The sequence below is a fragment of the Staurois parvus genome, unplaced genomic scaffold, assembly GCF_062004578.1.
Source record: "Staurois parvus isolate SC_StPar_1 unplaced genomic scaffold, SC_StPar_1.0 ptg000048l, whole genome shotgun sequence".
Classification (NCBI taxonomy): domain Eukaryota; kingdom Metazoa; phylum Chordata; class Amphibia; order Anura; family Ranidae; genus Staurois; species Staurois parvus.
The window spans coordinates 5,003,069-5,020,518 of NW_028317844.1; the positions used below are offsets into that span (position 1 = coordinate 5,003,069).

General features: G+C 41.9%; 1 protein-coding gene across 1 annotated transcript in view; it reads right to left on the bottom strand.

Moving 5' to 3' along the window:
• Positions 1 to 17,450, bottom strand: part of AFG1L (AFG1 like ATPase) — a 154,163-nt gene that overhangs the window by 72,670 nt on the left and 64,043 nt on the right. Inside the window, exon 6 of the mRNA XM_089664829.1 lies at positions 10,946 to 11,045. Coding sequence (XP_089520955.1) covers positions 10,946 to 11,045 — 100 coding nt within the window. The remainder of the gene's footprint in view (positions 1 to 10,945; positions 11,046 to 17,450) is intronic.

The window sequence follows — 17,450 nt, forward strand, 5'->3', positions numbered from 1 at the left end:
GTGGTAAAAAAGTGTAAATCATTCCCAAAATTAGAGATATTATCATTGCCTTCAATGAGCTCATATGCAGCCTCCAAGGGTCCCAGAAAGCACCAGGACACAGGCGGGCGGCCCGCACAACAGAGACGGTAGAGGTTTCATGCCAGTTGACACCGCAGTTGTAAAAAAAAAACAAGCAGGCAGTGAAAAATGTTTAATCTAACTGCCTGCTTTAGTTGGGGAGTTTTGTTTAACCTTTGTGCTACAGCATCCCTGAGGACACTTCCTTTGCTGCGGCACCCAGGTTAGGAAGCGCTTGTCTAAAATTAACTCAAGCAGACTACATGATCATAAAAGTTTCAATAGTGTCTCTGTCCCCGAAGATAATCTTTTCCAGGTCACATGCCCACTTCGAAAGCTTGGGGTTGCCCACTCTGCACCAATGTTGACATATACTGGTGTAACAAAAATCAGAGTGGTGAAGTGGACCTTATTTTTTAATCCAAACTCTTTAAGTAATATCAAGGGACAACTCAAGAAATAGTGCAATGTGCACACAGTACAGTTCACCTAGCCTTGTACAGTTGTAAGTGCCTAAATCAGGGAAAAACAAGCATCATAGCAGATCAAAAGTACCCCAAAAAAAAGCAAAAATCTACAAATTTAGAGCAGATAGCATCTCTGCTCTAAAAGTGGAAGCTCTGCTTGTTTGTCTCCTCCTCCACTCCACTGCCATATTTGGCACTTTTTTGGGGGGAGGGGGGAGTGGATACCTGGTTTTGACAGGTACCTGGTTTTGACAGGTACCCGCTCCCACTTCTGACTCAGTTTGTCTCCACGAAGTGAGCCGGAAGTTCAGCCCCTCTCCTTCCTACCACAGTCTTCTGGGACACTTCTAGGGGCCAGAAGACTGCTGGACCTATCAGGAAGCACAGCGTGACTTGCGCATGCACAGTGGGCACCCAGCTGTGAAGCTGCAAGCTGTCATAGCCCGCTGCTCACAGTTGAGATGCCAGCGCCGGGGAGAGAAGGGACAGCACAGGTTAGCACATCGTTGGACCCTGGGACAGGTATGTGTTTATTAAAAGTCAGCAGCTACAGTTTTTGTAGCTGCTGACTTTTAATAAACACAAAACTGACTGGAACTCCACTTTGAGTTAACAAGTAATACAGGTCCCATAATATAAATGCATGTGAAATCAGAGAGTCATACAATTCAATAGATGAGAGCATCTTAAAGAAGGACCATCAGGACTCACATCCTTAGCAGCCTATCCATTATTAATTGTGGTGGGGCCAAACCAAGCTACATTTACGAAGGGCATAATGGTGACGGTAGGCTAGTTGTTCTCGTAAAAGGAGAGAATACAATACTTCGTAATCAGTTTTCTAGCCAGATACAAGAGACGAGTGACCATAACATAGACTCCAGGCTAGTACATTTCAGCATCCAATGTACTCAGTAAGAACAATAGCGGATTATTAGGGATGGGAACTTGGGCAGCCAGTGAAATGGTGTGCAACACCTCGACCCAATACCACGTAAGTTTTGGGCAATGCCAGATCATATGTATAAAATCACCTCCATGCAAGTACGTTACATTTGGGGCACAGAGGGGAGTCTCTCCTATCCCAATCAAATGAAGTGGACCTCTGACTAAATTTATAGGAACCTGAGTTAATGGAGAAGAATGTAATTTGGGGAATATTGTTAATAATGTCACCTATTAGCCTATGGTCTATTTGAATAACTTTATTCCAGAAGACAGTATATGGCATGTTCCTCGTACATAAGATATGGTTCCAGGTGGGATAGAAGAATCCATATCCTATGAAGGACTGTAGAACAGCAATATCAGTAAGGTAAAATCTTATATTAAAGTGGTTGTAAACCTAATACGTGAAAAACAAAGCTGTGTACTAGACTGAATCCAAAGCACTGAGTGTGATTCCTCTCTGATCCCTCTACTATCTGCATTCAACACTGAAAAGACTCTAATCTGACACAACATAATGGAGGGAGACAGCCCACCCCTTCAGCACACAGCAGGTGACTCATAGCCTCAGCTCTGTATTTTATTTTGAGACTGTAAGGAATGTTTCCCTTCCCTCCACTCAGCTATCATGGAACTTTGGGCTCTAGATCTGCAGTGTGTGTGATGTCAGATCCCTGCTTTATGCTGTTAGAGGTGAGAAAAATCCTTTGATCTTTGTGTTTTCGATCTAAAGGTTAAATAGCTACAAATAAACAGGTACAAAAGGTAGGAGGATTTGTTTCATCTCTGTGTAACACTTGAAGCTAGTCACTTCAGTGGGTGTATATATAAGATTTAGAACCACTTTAGGTTCATGTACTCTTGAGGAAATGGACATTTTCTGTCTTGAAAACCATTATTACTAGCTATGTAATGTAGTTCTACAGAAATATCTGCATTCATATAAATCTAGTAATGCTGCATGACTTTATAGACACATTTATTATCATTATAGAATTATTATTCACAGCTTTAGGACTTGTTCACCATGGGCATACTACAGCATACACCTGTGTGAGGGCCATGTTTACCTGCACAGAGATGCACAGGTGTTCTGTGCATCCCCATGCAGGCAGTCCCATTGACACAGCTGCTCCTTCCAATCTGACATCCATCTGGTCCCCAAACACAGACAGTGTGAGTTCAGGGACCCACACACACTTGGATGTCTAATTGGGAGCAATGTGTCATGTACCTGATGATGGAGCCGGATGTGGAGATGTAGGAGTCTCTTACAATTCTGGCTCAGTGCTCCTAATGAGGTAACCGAAGCCACAAGAGCTTGGAGTGGCACAAGTGCCTGACCATTCTCACAATGACAGATGCAGAAGAGTCATCTGTGTGAATTCAGATGCAAGCTGGATCATGGATGACAGGCTGTCAGATCACAGGCAGACAGACAGAAGGCACTTGGCAGGCTGTAGGTGGATAAGCACAGATGACAGGCACAGGTTCAGCATACAGAGCAGGTTCAGGCAAGCTGAATAAGTAACTGGCAGGCAGGTCAGGAGCAAAACAGCAGACAGGAGAGTAGTCAGAGTACAGGCCAGAGTCAGTATCGATGAACCAGGTTTGGCAGAGGGACCAGGCAGATTCATACTCCAGAGACAAACCATGCGACAGTACAGGCAGAGCTCAAGCGTGGCCAAGGCAGATCAGGTCGACACCAGAAGATCAGATACAGGGACAGGTAGCAGATGTGCAGGAAACACTGTAGACCACACAGCAAGATTCTAGTGCATCAGTGCTGGTTAAATAGCCCACCTGGAGTCTGTCTTAGTGGCAGGCATGCAAGCGCACAGCTCACAGGAATTCCGCACTTGTACATATCCCTATGCACCTGAGTACATTACACCTTTCCTGACACAGTGACTGTGTAAACACATGCACGGGCCTAAATCCCTTGAAGCGCCTTGTGCACATCCAGCAATTTACACCTGTGCACATGTTTATGCAAGTGGAACGTTTAAGCACATACAGCTAGTGAACAGCCATTCATTGCTATGGTCAGCTGTTGGTTTCAGCTGTGTCTCTGGAATGCAGAAATATGCCTGCAATTTATGTACAGCATCACATGCCCATGTGCCCAACTCAAAATGTGTGTTTACTGAAAATGTTGTTCCTGTAAAATATTTGCACACAAACATGAAAAAAAGTAGATAATGTAAAGTAGGTTAAAAAAGTAAGCCTGACAATAAGCTATATTATTATTATACAGTATTTATAAAGCGCCAATAGTTCGCTCAGCGCTGTACATTACAAAGGGGGACAGAACATGTGATGGAACAATACCAATACAATGCAAAACATGAGGGGATCGAGGACCCTGCTCTTTCGAGCTTACAATCTAGGAGGGAGGGGATGGTGGTACAGCTATATTAATATCTTTAATGAGTAAAGAATTTACAAATGAAAAACGCATCCTATACAATACTTTTTGCTTTCAAGATAAAGACTGAATGCAGAACTGTTTAATGTGTCCCTAATCTGATGCATTCAATGGGTTACTTTTTTTTTTTTTTTTAAAGAAAAAAGAAAATTTCAGGAAATATTCATGTATGAGAGGGCATAGCTGTTACAACACTTAAGAAAAAAAAGATTGTAATGATTACACTGAAGAGGGTATTTTTTTTACTCCTATTTAAATATGATGATAATTAGCAAGGTAATGAAGTACACCATTCTTCTCCAAACTCTCACTATCAAAAATGTTATCTGTAAGGTTCTTAAAGCCTTTCTTTGAGAATGGGAATAACTTGTAAAACTTAAAACTTTGCTGTTTTCATACAGAGCCATTGCAAATCCTATTGTTTAATGAACACTATGAGCGATCAGGGTTCACCACATGGCAACTTGCTCTCTTCTGACTATGCTTTCTAAACTGTAGCAGATAAACACTGTCAGCGGAGACAGAGTGTTTGAATCTCAGAATACTGAGATTTTCTGAGAACCAAGGACCTTGAATAAATGCTTATGTTTTAATAAAAACTTCCAAATTAAAGAAAAATGGTTTATAGAAGGGCAGCTTTTCCATTAGAGAATTTTTTTTGAATAAATTAAAAGATGAGTCTAAAAATATAGCGACAGACCGACAAATCTTAAGTCGGCCATTCAGAAAAGGTTACATAAAAGCTACTTTGGCTGGTATGGACAATATTTAGATTAGAATCATAGAAGAGCTGTTTATATTATAATCATAGAAGAATGTTTATATTAAGCATGTTTGAATCCACTTACTGTTGACTCCCTCACTACCTCTGTTCCCAGTTTCAACTACTCTTTCGGTAAAATAATACTCTAACATTAGATTTAAACTTACCTCCTGCTAGTTTGAAGTCATGTCCCCGTGTGTGTGTTAGCTTAACCACCTCCCGCCCGCCATATAGTAATATGACGGACGCAGGGCGGTTCTCTCGTTCTGGGAGGACGTCATATGACGTCCTCCCATTCTCACCGTGCATGTGTGGCTCCGGGAGCGCGCAGCGTGGCAATTGGCAGTGCGCTGTGTCCCTTGGAGACAGCGGATCACCGATCTACGGAAAAAGCCGAAGATGTCGGCTCGGTCATGTGATCAGCTGTGTCCAATCACAGCTGATCACATGTAAAACAGGGAAATGCCGGTTATCGGCATTTCTCTCCTCATGAGCTGTCGCGCTGACAGCTCGTGATGAGAGGAGAGCCGGTAATCGGCATTCCTCGGAGGGGACATCTACACAGATCATCAGAGCACTGTTGATCAATGTGCCCTGATGATCTGTGTAGCCCCAGCAGCGCCACCTGTCAGTGTCCATCAGTGCCAGTTCTGTGCTCATCCATGCCACCTGCCAGTGCCACATCAGTGCCACATCTCAGTGCCCAGTGCCACATCAATGCCACATATCAGTGCCCATCTGAGCTGCCTTTCAGTGTCACCCATCAGTGCCAGTCAGTGCCACCTATCAATGCCAGTCAGTGCCACCTAGCAGTGCTGCCAATCAGTGCCACCTATCAGTGCCAGTCAGTGCCGCATATCAGTGCCGCCTATCAGTGTGCATCAGTGCCGCCTATCAGTGCTGCCAGTCAGTGCCACCTAACAGTGCTAGTCAGTGCCGCCTATCAGTGCTAGTCAGTGCCGCCTATCAGTGCCAATCAGTGCCACCTATCAGTGCCATATATAAGTGCTGCCTTTCAGTGCCCATCAGTGATGCCTGTCAATGCCCATCAGTGCCACCTACCAGTGCCTCCTCATCAGTGCCCATCAGTGCCACCTATCAGTGTCCATCAGTGCAGCCTATCAGTGCCCATCAGTGCAGCCTCATTAGCGCACATCAGTGAAGGATAAAAATCACTTATTTACAAAATTTTATAACAAAAACTAAGAAAAAAATTTTTTTTCAAAATTTTCAGTGGTTTTTGGTTTGTTTAAGAAAAAATTAAAAACACAGAGGTGATTAAATACCACCAAAATAAAGCTCTATCTGTCACAAAAAAATAATAAAAATTTCATATGGGTACAGTGTTGCATGACCGCGCAATTGGCCTGGGCAGGAAGGGGGTATAAGTGCCCTGTAGGCTAGTGGTTAATATTGAAAATACTGCCCTCCTGAACCTTACTCATATTCTTAATGCATTTAAAGGTTTCAATCATATCTGCCATTTCCCTTCTTTTCTAAAGACTGTACATATTAAGTACCTGAAGTATCTTTTGATATTTTGTTATCCCCCAAACCTTTCACCTTCTTTGTTGTCCATCTCTGTTTTTTTTTTTTATCATAACAATACCTTTTTGTAAGTGAGGTCGCTAGAACTGGACGTAGTATTCTAAATGAGGTCTAACTAAAGATCTGTATAGGGGAATCAGGACCTCTTTTCCTTTGCTGTTATGAATCCTAGTGATGCATCCTAGAATTCTATTCACTTTTCCCAATTCTTGGCCACACTATTTGCTAATTTTGCAATCATCTGAAATAACTACCCTTAATATTTTTCCTTTGTAGCTCTTGCCAACACTGTACTTTATCAAGAGATTATTTTTCCCTAGGTCCATTATTTTACATTTAGAAACACTGAACTGCAGTTTCAACTAATTTGACCAATCTTCCAGCATTGCCAAATCATGTTCCATGTTACAGACATCTCAGGTTCACTTTAGGGCTGGTATCACAGTGCTGCACTGCATATTGGCCACAGAGCAGGTGTATCTGTGGTTTTCACACATTTTACCTGCAGTTTTAGCAATGGTCCCATAGACTTTCTATTAGGTTGTACAGTTTTGGAATGTTTTCTAAAAGCGCACCAAAGATGCAGCTTACCAAAACCGCAGCTTAGCAGACAAAAACTGGAAAGAAAAGAACAGGAGGCACCAGTCTAAGTGCAGTAGTAAATGCTGTATTTAATAATATAGGATTAAAAATACTCACAAGAGGCAATAAATTAACAAGCTCTTCTGTGTAGGGGGATGTGGCCACTCCTCTCTGTCCTGCAGGTACTGCTGGTCATGCCATAGATATAAGCTGGGACTGTATGGAGCCATATGTGTTGTTAAGGAGACCTCCCTGATGTTGTGGGGTGCAGCAGAGCCGGTCCTACAGCATCTGGACCAGGGAGAGTCTGCGCTGACCAGTGTGGAAAGCACTGGTGGATATGACATCACTGGAAGAGGTATAGGGCCAGAAGTGGAGGATACCAGGAACACAGGCAAAAGAGACAGGCTATGCGCTCGGAGCCTCTAGCTCCTTCTACAGGAGACTTTTCAAATACTTGGTTATGTCTATGGACATTATATGATTTATTCTAACAGTGTTAATTTCCAGTGTCTGTCTCAGCATGGAGTCATACGTCATGTTCCTTGTGAGCATCTGACATTCTGTTTATTATCCTTACTATTATTTTGGAATAACTTCACCTCTGTGCGCCAGAATTTCTTTCTTATTGCAGACAAAAACTGGGCTAATAGTAAGTCTACCAAGACTCATTTTAGCAATGGGCAGATTCTGGTAGGTTATACTTCTTTGTGAACTTTGATATATTATAGGGTCTTTAGTGCTGAGAGTTCCCAATTCTACCTCTTCTTGCCCATGAGTCTCACTCTACCTTCTAGAGCAGATCGAGTATCAACCCCATTTCTTTGTGCTCCATAAAATGAAAGAAACCCTAGAAATAGCCCACTATGTGTAAGTGTTGTGTCTGATTCAAGCATCCACTGCAATGACAAGGGGATGACAACTGTTGGAAGAATCCATTATCAAAGAGATTTTCCAACTTGTTAGCTTGAGGACCATGCCTATTTCCTTTTTTCTAAGAAGAAAAGGTGCACAGGAGTTACGTGTTGGCCATTTAAAAATTAAGGTTAAGACAACTGCCAGCAGTTCAGACCTATAATTTTTTTGTTAGCAACACGGCCTTAAAGCTAATCTGTGCTTTGCCAATGCACAGCAAGCAACACAGATTTGCCATAATGCTCACCTTTCCAGCAGCATATATTCACTTGTCTTTCTCTCCCCTACCACTCCATTCAGCTGCAGTGGGCTAATAATATTTTTACGTTCTTTAAATCATTACTTTAAATAGTTAATTTTTATCTTTTTTCATATACTTTCCTGTTTATTCACAGGCACTTGTACTTTAGGAACTACCAGTAGCATTTTTGGTTAGACATACAATAAATGCTGTAGTCTTTCTGCACAGGTACGACTTCCCCTCTGCTGCCAGAAAGAAATAAAATTGCTCGTTGGTAACTCTGACATTCCGGAACAGCCTTGCATTTCTTTTAATGAATACAAGGCATTCTCTGATTAGCCCAAGGAAGACAGACAGGCAGATGATGTCATGATCTCCACTTCAGCCAATCAGTAAATGCCTTGTACTCAAAAAATACAAGGGTGTTCCTGAATGGCGGAGATCCTGTACAACTGACTCTGTTTCTGTCAGCACCACTGTGTAGAAAGAAAACAGCACTTGCAGTATGTAGCAAACTATACTACAGCCTTTTACAGTATCCCAGCAGCCAGACTGTTCTGCCTTGCAAATAAATTGTTTGAGCCAAGATGGCCCAAAAAAATTATTTAAAGATTTGAGGATCTCATAGCTTTAGTGGTATGTTGTGTGATAATGCACTTTCCCTCAGTTTGTCCCTCTAATTGCAGTTTATAATTGTTCAGAATAGCTTGCAGATCTATGTATAAACCTGCTCGAAACAAACAACTAGAAAAGTAAGTGTGTCATGTCAATGGGAACACATGACGAACATAGAGTGGGGTTTTTCCAAATTTAGATGCAAAAGTGGAAATACATTTTAAAGCTGTGCTTTGTCAATACAGTGCAAGCAAACCGCACATAGAATGAGTTTAGAAAAGAAGTACCCCTCTCTCCTTTAAAATAACGACATTTTGTTGCTTTGCAGCTTGAAATTAAGACAGACACAGTTTTTGTTTTATCCAGCTGTATTTACTCAGTGCAACTTATAACATCCAAGTGAAATAGAGAGCACCAACATCTCAAAAAAAAAAAAAAAGATAAAAAAAGATCAAAAACAGAATCACTGAGTTGAAAAAGGATCACCCCTTGTGTCAGTATTTTGTTGAACCATCTTTGCTTTAATTACAGCCTTTAGTTTGTTAGGATGTCTCTACTAACTTTGCACATCTAGACTTGGCAATATTTGCCCACTCCTCTTTGCAGAAGTTCAGTTAAATTTGATGTTGACCATTTGTGGACTGCAGTCTTCAAGTCATTCCACAGATTTTCAATGGGGTTTAATTCTGGGCTCTGACTAGGCCATGCAAGGACATTCACCTTTTTCTCCTTCAACCACTGTGTGGTCATTTTTGCAGTGTGCCTTGGGTCATTGTAATGTTGGAAGGTGAACCTGTCAGGGCTGGGCTCGTGCTACTTACCGAGCATCTCTTTTCTTTCACTGCTCAGAAGCTGCTCAGCTGTCGGTTAATTACCAGCCACTCGTTGTCTCCACAGTACCTACAGCCAGCCCTTTTTGCTATTTTTAGGCTCATTTTAGCCTTGCCTTTTTGTAGTGTATGATCTCCAGTGTGTTCCTGTGTACATCTCAGTCTGGCTGACTTCCCCGATTCCTGTTCTTAATTTTTGCTTCTGGCTACGCGGACTTCTGGTTTCCTGACCCCAGCTCGTATGATTACCCACTCTGGCATCCAAACCCTGGCTTCTGTTTTGACTAAGTTCCTGAACTGTTATTTTTGCTATTTGTTATGCAGTCACTGGTGTGAACACACAAAGAAGAACCAAAGTAGGATGTAAACAGAACAGTAGAAGACTAAGGAGAGAGGAAAGGGTGTGAAAATTAAGGTGAACCTGCTACTCTGCAAATGTTGATTTAACTACCAGCCAGTGTCCACCTAAAACTGGAATGTTAGTGTAAGATTGAATAACCGTTAGGCTCCCTTTCCAAATGTTTCCACAAAATGTTGAGCTATATCAAAATAAATTACTTCTGCATCAAAGGTACAACATGAATTACCTGTATGCATGTCACATTCTATTAGAGTAGGAGCTAAACAATTATTTCATATTCAAATTGTGTAGTACAGAATTGTGTTTAGTGTATATTATTTTGTGACCTTCATGGCTAAAAATTTTCAATTGTTTCAAAAATGCTATGCATCACAATTACCTACATGTTTCCATTTCTACTCCATATTTATGTACAGTACTGTCTGTCCTTATCAGGCTCCTATTCTCTTCCTACCTCCCCTCAAAAAAACAAATTTCTCTCCAGGAGAAAAATGATCAATTGAATCTCTTCTAATGAGTTATTCTAACCATATCTCATCTAATTCTTAAATTTATTTAACGCAAAATAAGTGGAAGTTCCGCTTTAAGGACTGCTCCCCCGATCCCCATTAAGGATCGGCACCTGAATTTGACAGGTACCCACTCTCACTTCCGGTCCGATCATCTAGGCGACCGGAAGCGGAAGGTGTCCTCCCTCCCTGTAGTCTTTTGGGACACATGACAGTGGGTCACCCGCAGGCCGTCACAGCCAGGTGCCCGCACTGAAAATTCAGGCCTCCTGGAATACAGGACGGCCTGTGAAACGGGCTGCGGGGGACACACCAAGGGACAGGCAAGTGGCTGTTTTTTAAAAGTCAGCAGCTACAGTTTTTGTAACTGCTGACTTATTTTTTGACAGGGTGAGTGGAACTCCGCTTTAATCCCCTACTCTGATGGGATGTGATATACATAGAGGTAATGCGTGTAGTACTTTTGATATGTAAATCATATATTAAATCCTGGGTACAGAGGAAGACAAAACTGGCAAAAAGGGCAAGAAAATGGAAAAAATAAAATCCCTTTCAGATAGACGATATCAAAATACAGCACTAGCTACACATAGGGTAGCACAATATGAATGAACACTTCAACGCCGAGCAGTTTATATATAGATTTTAAAAGATTTTTATCTTAGAAAATACTTTTACCTTCAGGTGGTCTGTTAGATGTCGCTACAACAACAACTCCATTTTGAAACAGGTTTTCAAATAATTGTTTTAGTATCATTGCATCTGCTATATCAGTCACCTGAAAAGTAAAGAAATAGTTACAGACAAATGCTCTGAAACAAACCCGCAGCATTTTAGATACAGGCAAAAACATCATGGTCTAACTAATCAATATATACTCTATCCAAAAAATAAAAATAATCAGGTTTGCTTCTTGATCAATTTTGTTTAACTTTTTTGTACAGTTAACACTTTATAAACTGATGTTCAATTAAATTTGTATTTATATAATTTTTTTATTGTACATATAAACATTTAATGCATGGTGTATCAACGAGCCGCAGTGCACCCTTGTGTATAACTAATCCAGATAGTCCTGCCTCTGGTAGTGTCCCATCATTAGTGTCAGTGGGAGGAATAGTGCCCCATCATTGGTGTTAGAGCGAGGAATCGTGCCACATCATTGGTGTCAGAGCGAAGAATCGTGCCCCATCATTGGTGTCAGTGGGAGGAATAGCATCCCATCATTGGTGTCAGTGGGAGGAATCGTGCCCCATCATTGGTGTCAGAGCAACAAATCGTGCCCCATCATTGGTGTCAGTGGGAGGAATAGCACCCCATCATTGGTGTCAGTGGGAAGAATCGTGCCCCATCATTGGTGTCAGTGGGAGGAATAGCACCCCCATTATTGGTGTCAGTGGGAAGAATCGTGCCCCATCATTGGTGTCAGTGGGAGGAATAGCGCCCCATCATTGGTGTCAGTGGGAGGAATAGCGCCCCATCATTGGTGTCAGTGGGAGGAATAGCACCCCATCATTGGTGTCAGGGGGAGGAATAGCGCCCCATCATTGGTGTCAGTGGGAGGAATAGCGCCCCATCATTGGTGTCAGTGGGAGGAATAGCACCCCATTATTGGTGTCAGTGGGAAGAATCGTGTCCCATCATTGGTGTCAGTGGGAGGAATAGCACCCCATCATTGGTGTCAGTGGGAGGAATAGCACCCCCATTATTGGTGTCAGTGGGAAGAATCGTGCCCCATCATTGGTGTCAGTGGGAGGAATAGCGCCCCATCATTGGTGTCAGTGGGAGGAATAGCGCCACATCATTGGTGTCAGTGGGAGGAATAGCGCTCCATCATTGGTGTCAGTGGGAGGAATAGCGCCCCATCATTGGTGTCAGTGGGAGGAATAGCGCCCCACCATTGGTGTCAGTGGGAGGAATAGCACCCCATCATTGGTGTCAGTGGGAGGAATAGTGCCCCATCATTGGTGTAAGTGGGAGGAATAGTGTCCCAACATTGGTGTCAGTGGGAGGAATAGTACCCCGTCAGTGGGGAGAGGAATAGTGCCACATCGTTGGTGTCAGTGGGGGGAGGAATAGTGCCCCATCGTTGGTGTGAGTGGGAGGAATAGTGCCCCATCGTTGGTGTCAGTGGGAGGAATAGTGCCCCATCGTTGGTGTCAGTGGGAGGAATAGTGCCCCATCGTTGGTGTCAGTGGGAGGAATAGTGCCCCATCATTGGTGTTAGTGGGAGGAATAGTGCCCCATCATTGGTGTCAGTGACACCAATGATGGGACACTATTCCTCCCACTGACACCAATGACACTTGCTGACCCTTGTTCCAGTATGGTGCTGCTGCAGCCAGCATATGTGGTTGCAGCAGCACCTCTGCACTGCACACTTACCGGCTGCTCCCTCACTCGATTTTCGCAAGTCAGCTCGGCTCCGCCTCCTCGCCCGTGATTGGCCGCCTGTGTGCCTTTCCTGAGCTACAGTTCTGGTGGCCAATCACCGGTGAGGAGGCGGAGCCAAGTGGCAGGAGTGAGGGAGTGGCCGCAGTGACTGAAGGAGCAGCGCTTCCTGGATGGATCGTCGTGGGAGCCAGGTAAGGTACAGCAGCCCTCTGCCCACCCCTGTACTTAGTGTCCCTTCCGTCGGAAGGGTGGGACGGCGGCGGCACCGCGCCGCCCCCCTAAAAAGTGCCGCCCTGACGTATACCAGCGTATAAGACGACCCCCAACTTTTCATAAGATTTTCAAGAGTCAAAAAGTCGTCTTATACGCCAGAAAATACGGTATATGTGTAAGCTACAGTTACCATGTCAAGGCACCCCAGTGTACTGCAGTCTTAACTCTATAAATTGAGATTCCCCAGAATTGGAGCACATATAGCAGTTGATAGATTAAAGGCACGTATGCTTGGAGGGAACCCACTCCTCCTTAAGGGACTGCCATTGTCCTCTTACTGGGTGTACAGTGCATCCCTGTACCTTTAAGGAGTGGGCTTCTTCCAGACACACCTGCCCTTCATCTGTCCACTGCTATATGTGCTCCAACTTGGGGGACTGTCAAATTATAGAGTTAGGATCAAAATACACTGGGGTGCCTTGATGTGGCCACTGTGGCTAACACATATATTTGCAAACGTGTGTGACTAAACTCCTTGTTTTTAACATGAACTGTTAGCCTGGATCCATTTGGTTATGTTGCAGGCTTGCTGGGAAGTGGGCTGGGAATTTTTGTTTGTTTTTAAAATCTCCCTATCCTGCATTGTTGCTAGGATGTTGCGAAACATGTTCACTGTTACTTTTCACATCTTCATCACAAGAGTGAGCTCTCAAATGCTGAGCTTAGAGTTACTGCATCGGGGGAGAGAAAATGAATGTGAAAAGGTTTGAATCACAGAAAGTGCTTACTCCTGTGATGGTGAATATTGACAGTGGACGCATCTTAGCAATATCCTGGCAACAAAGCAGGGTGGGGAGATGCAATCTCTAGGAATTTGTAAGTCGGGCTTCATGAGGTACGTAAATGGCCTACATCTAAAGAAAGGGCATTATTCAACTTTATTCAATGCTGCACAGTTTGTTTTTATCTACAGACACCCCTTATCTGCATAAGCAGTTATTTTTATAAAGGTGAAGTATGCCTTTAAGTGTTTGCAAACACTGATTTTGCTAAATGAAAAGAAAAAGGAAAACGAGGGTTGAGTGAGTAAAAACCAAGGGAGAGATGGAGAGCAAGCTCTGGAGGCAGAATGAGGCAGGACAGTGGGACAAAGCTAAGGAAGAGGTCACAGGGGAAGAAAAAAAAACATAGAGAACAAGAAGCAGAGAATACACAAGTTGTACATGGGGAAAATAAAAAGGTAGGATGAAACACAACCTAGGAAGATAAAGCCCAGACAGAAATAGCGTAAAGTAAATATACACATAAGGGTAAAAGAGATGTGAAAATTCAGCACAACTACACAGTATCTGAGCACCACAAACCAAAAATGCTATTTAATTAATTTTTAGCATTCAAAGCACTCCCCCATCCATCCTTGTCTCTGTGTTTGACTTTGCTGGGAAATCACTTTGAAAAAGGGGCAGCACAGTGGCTCAATGGTTAGCACTTCCACCTGGGAGTACTAGGGTCGTTGGTTTGATTCCCAACCACAGCGCCACCTGCCTGGAGTTTGCATGTTCTCCCAGTGCCTGCGTGGGTTTCCTCCGGGTACTCCAGTTTCCTTCTACACTCCAAAGACATGCTGGTAGGTTAATTGGATCCTGTCTAAATTGGTCCTAGTATGTGTATGTATGAATGTAAGTTAGGGACCTTAGACTGTAACCCTTGAGGGTTAGGGACTGATGTGAATGCACAATATATATATATATATATATATATATGTAAAGCGCTGCGTAAACTGACAGCGCTACATAAGTACCTGAAATAAATAAACATCCCCTAGCATTTCTGGCCATGGCCATCTTGACTAAGGGCAGATGATTCATGCAGCATTTACTTCCTGGAATCTATCTGCCCCTATCTCAGGCATGCAGGCAGGGAGGGTGTGCTTAGCTGAGAAAACCCTCCTCTCATCCTGAAGACTGCTGGGATGTATGACATCATTTGCCTAGGCATGGAAACCAGGAAGTAACTTAAGAAATGTAAAAATAAAAAAGTCTAAAACAAGTAAACATAATATACTTTCCTCTCTATTTACATATGCTAGCAACATAAAGATTAAAAATAGTTCATTTTGACTGAGAGAGTGAAGTTCCGATGTATGAAATGGCAAAGAAAAGGAGGGCAGAAGAAACAGTTTTCAGATAACCTTATAACCGAATGTGTTTACCACACATTGAAAGAAGTAAGGGTTAAAAACAGTTGTTCATAAACATCAGGAAGCTTTGAAAATGATAATTTTTGAATAACAGCCAATTATACATTCCCTTCAAAATGAATAGATTAAAGGCAACACATTTTAGTTATGGTAGGTTTCTAAAGTATTCTATATCTTAGGAAGATTTTGCAATATGCCCAATTTTCTCACCCATATTTAGGTTTAATTAAGCAAAAAATGTTCCTATTTTATTATGCATTTAAAGCACAAAGAAGCACTGTATATTATTGTATTTTTACAAAGCAAATCAGATCATTTTTACTGAAAGAATAAAAGTGTTTAGTGAACAAAGTGGTAACAAACATTGGGGTGGACCTGTTAATTAGAAGCAACATACTGAATAACACAAAACATGAATGTTTTTTACATCCCCATTATCCTCAAGGTATAAATGCTGAAAGATGAGGAGAATCTAGGTTATGGTACTTTATTCAGCTACTTGTCCTCTGCTGTGGAGTGGAATCAAACGACATGGGCACTATTATAAGCTAACTGAACAACACAATTCAGCAGATGGCCCATCTGAAAAACATGTAGATTAATAGTGAGGTGAAGCTTTATTCTTGGTGTTTTAAACAACTGCTCATAGTTACTTTCCCCAGTAGATCTTAACCTATAACCTTCCATAAGGCTGATTCACTGCACAAATAAAGTGTACTTCAAATAAATCCCAAACACATGGCTTCTTTTGTTAAATAAAGACATGCACATCATTTTCTTTAAAATATTTAATTGCATCAATGACTTTTAGTTTGCAGATGTACACCTTTTAATTTATAGTTACATATACATATAGTTACTGTACATATAGTATGTAAGGTAGGAAATATACACAGGTCCACCCGGTCCAATCTATGTGTGTATTAGTTCAAATTTTCATTTAAAAGTGTATACATCAATGCATATTGTACTGATCGAGGAAGGCATCTAAAATCTTTTTTTCTTTAATTTTTCAATACTCCCAGCTGATACTACTACCTAAGGAAGGGAGTTCCACATTTCTCACCGTAAAGAACCCCCTCCACAATAGTCACTATTGATTCATTTGTAGATAGTGTTCAAGTCTCCCCTTCAGTGTCTGCTCTCTAAGGTAAATAAGTTTAGTTTACTTAGTTGTTCCTTGTAACTGAGGACTCTTTCTAATTCTAGAACATTCTTCTATTGATTGGGGACCAAAAATGAACTGCATACTTAAGATAAGGCCGAACCAATGTTTTGTAAAGGGGTAACAATACGGATTTGTCCCTCGACTAAATAAACTCTTTAATGCACTCTGCTAGCAGTGGCCTAGACTTGCATGGTATTGCTAAGTCTCTTGTCCTCTAAGACCCCCAAATCTTTTTCCAACAGCGATTTTACCAGTGTAACCCCTCCTAATGAATATATTACCTACAAGTTCTTAGCACCCAAACGCATAACTTTGCATTGATCAACACTGAACCTCACCTGCCAAATCCCCACTCACCCACTATATTTTCCAGTTCTTCCTGTCATGTTGCTACATTCTGTGAATTCTGAACTCCAACCTCAATGTAGTTTATAAATAATTTGGCATTGACTCCAAGACAGATCTCAGGGCACCCCACTCAGAAGCTGAGTAATTTACCGTTACCCACTTTACCCATTCCAGCATTCTATGTATGTACAGTACATACACTTGCACTGTGTCAAATGCTTTTGCAAAACTTACATAAATACCATCTACGGCCGTTCTTTTATCTTGGTTACTGCTCACTTCCTCCTAGAATGTTAACAGGTTGGATTGACAAGAGAGACCTTTCAAAAAATCATGTTATTGATTACCATTTTCCCTGACAAATTTTTCAATAAAGTCCCTTAGCATTCCCTCAAACACCTTTCAAACTACTGATGTTAGACTGAGTGGTCTGTAGTTCCCTGGTATACATCTAGACCCTTTTTTGAATATTGAAACCACATTTGCTCTGCTCAAATCCGCCGTTATTATTCTCATCAAAAGGAGTGGCTTGGCTATCTCTGAACTAAGCTCCCTAAGGACTTGTGGGTGTAAGTTAGTGACCTGTACACATTTAGCTTCTCTAGTCTGTTTCGAATCCCATTTTCTGACAACCACAATGTTGTTACTCTTGCATTACTTTCTCTTTTAATAGATCCCCATTTCCGGTGCATAAACTGAAGAACAATGTATTTAACACATTAGCCTTAGCTGTGTCATTTGTGACTAAGGACCATCCTTCATGGGGCCTACTTATTCAGTCCTTTCCTTTTTACTTTTGATGTATTTATATAATGTTTTTTGGATCAATCTTGCTTTGCGAAGCAATGTGTTTCTCATAA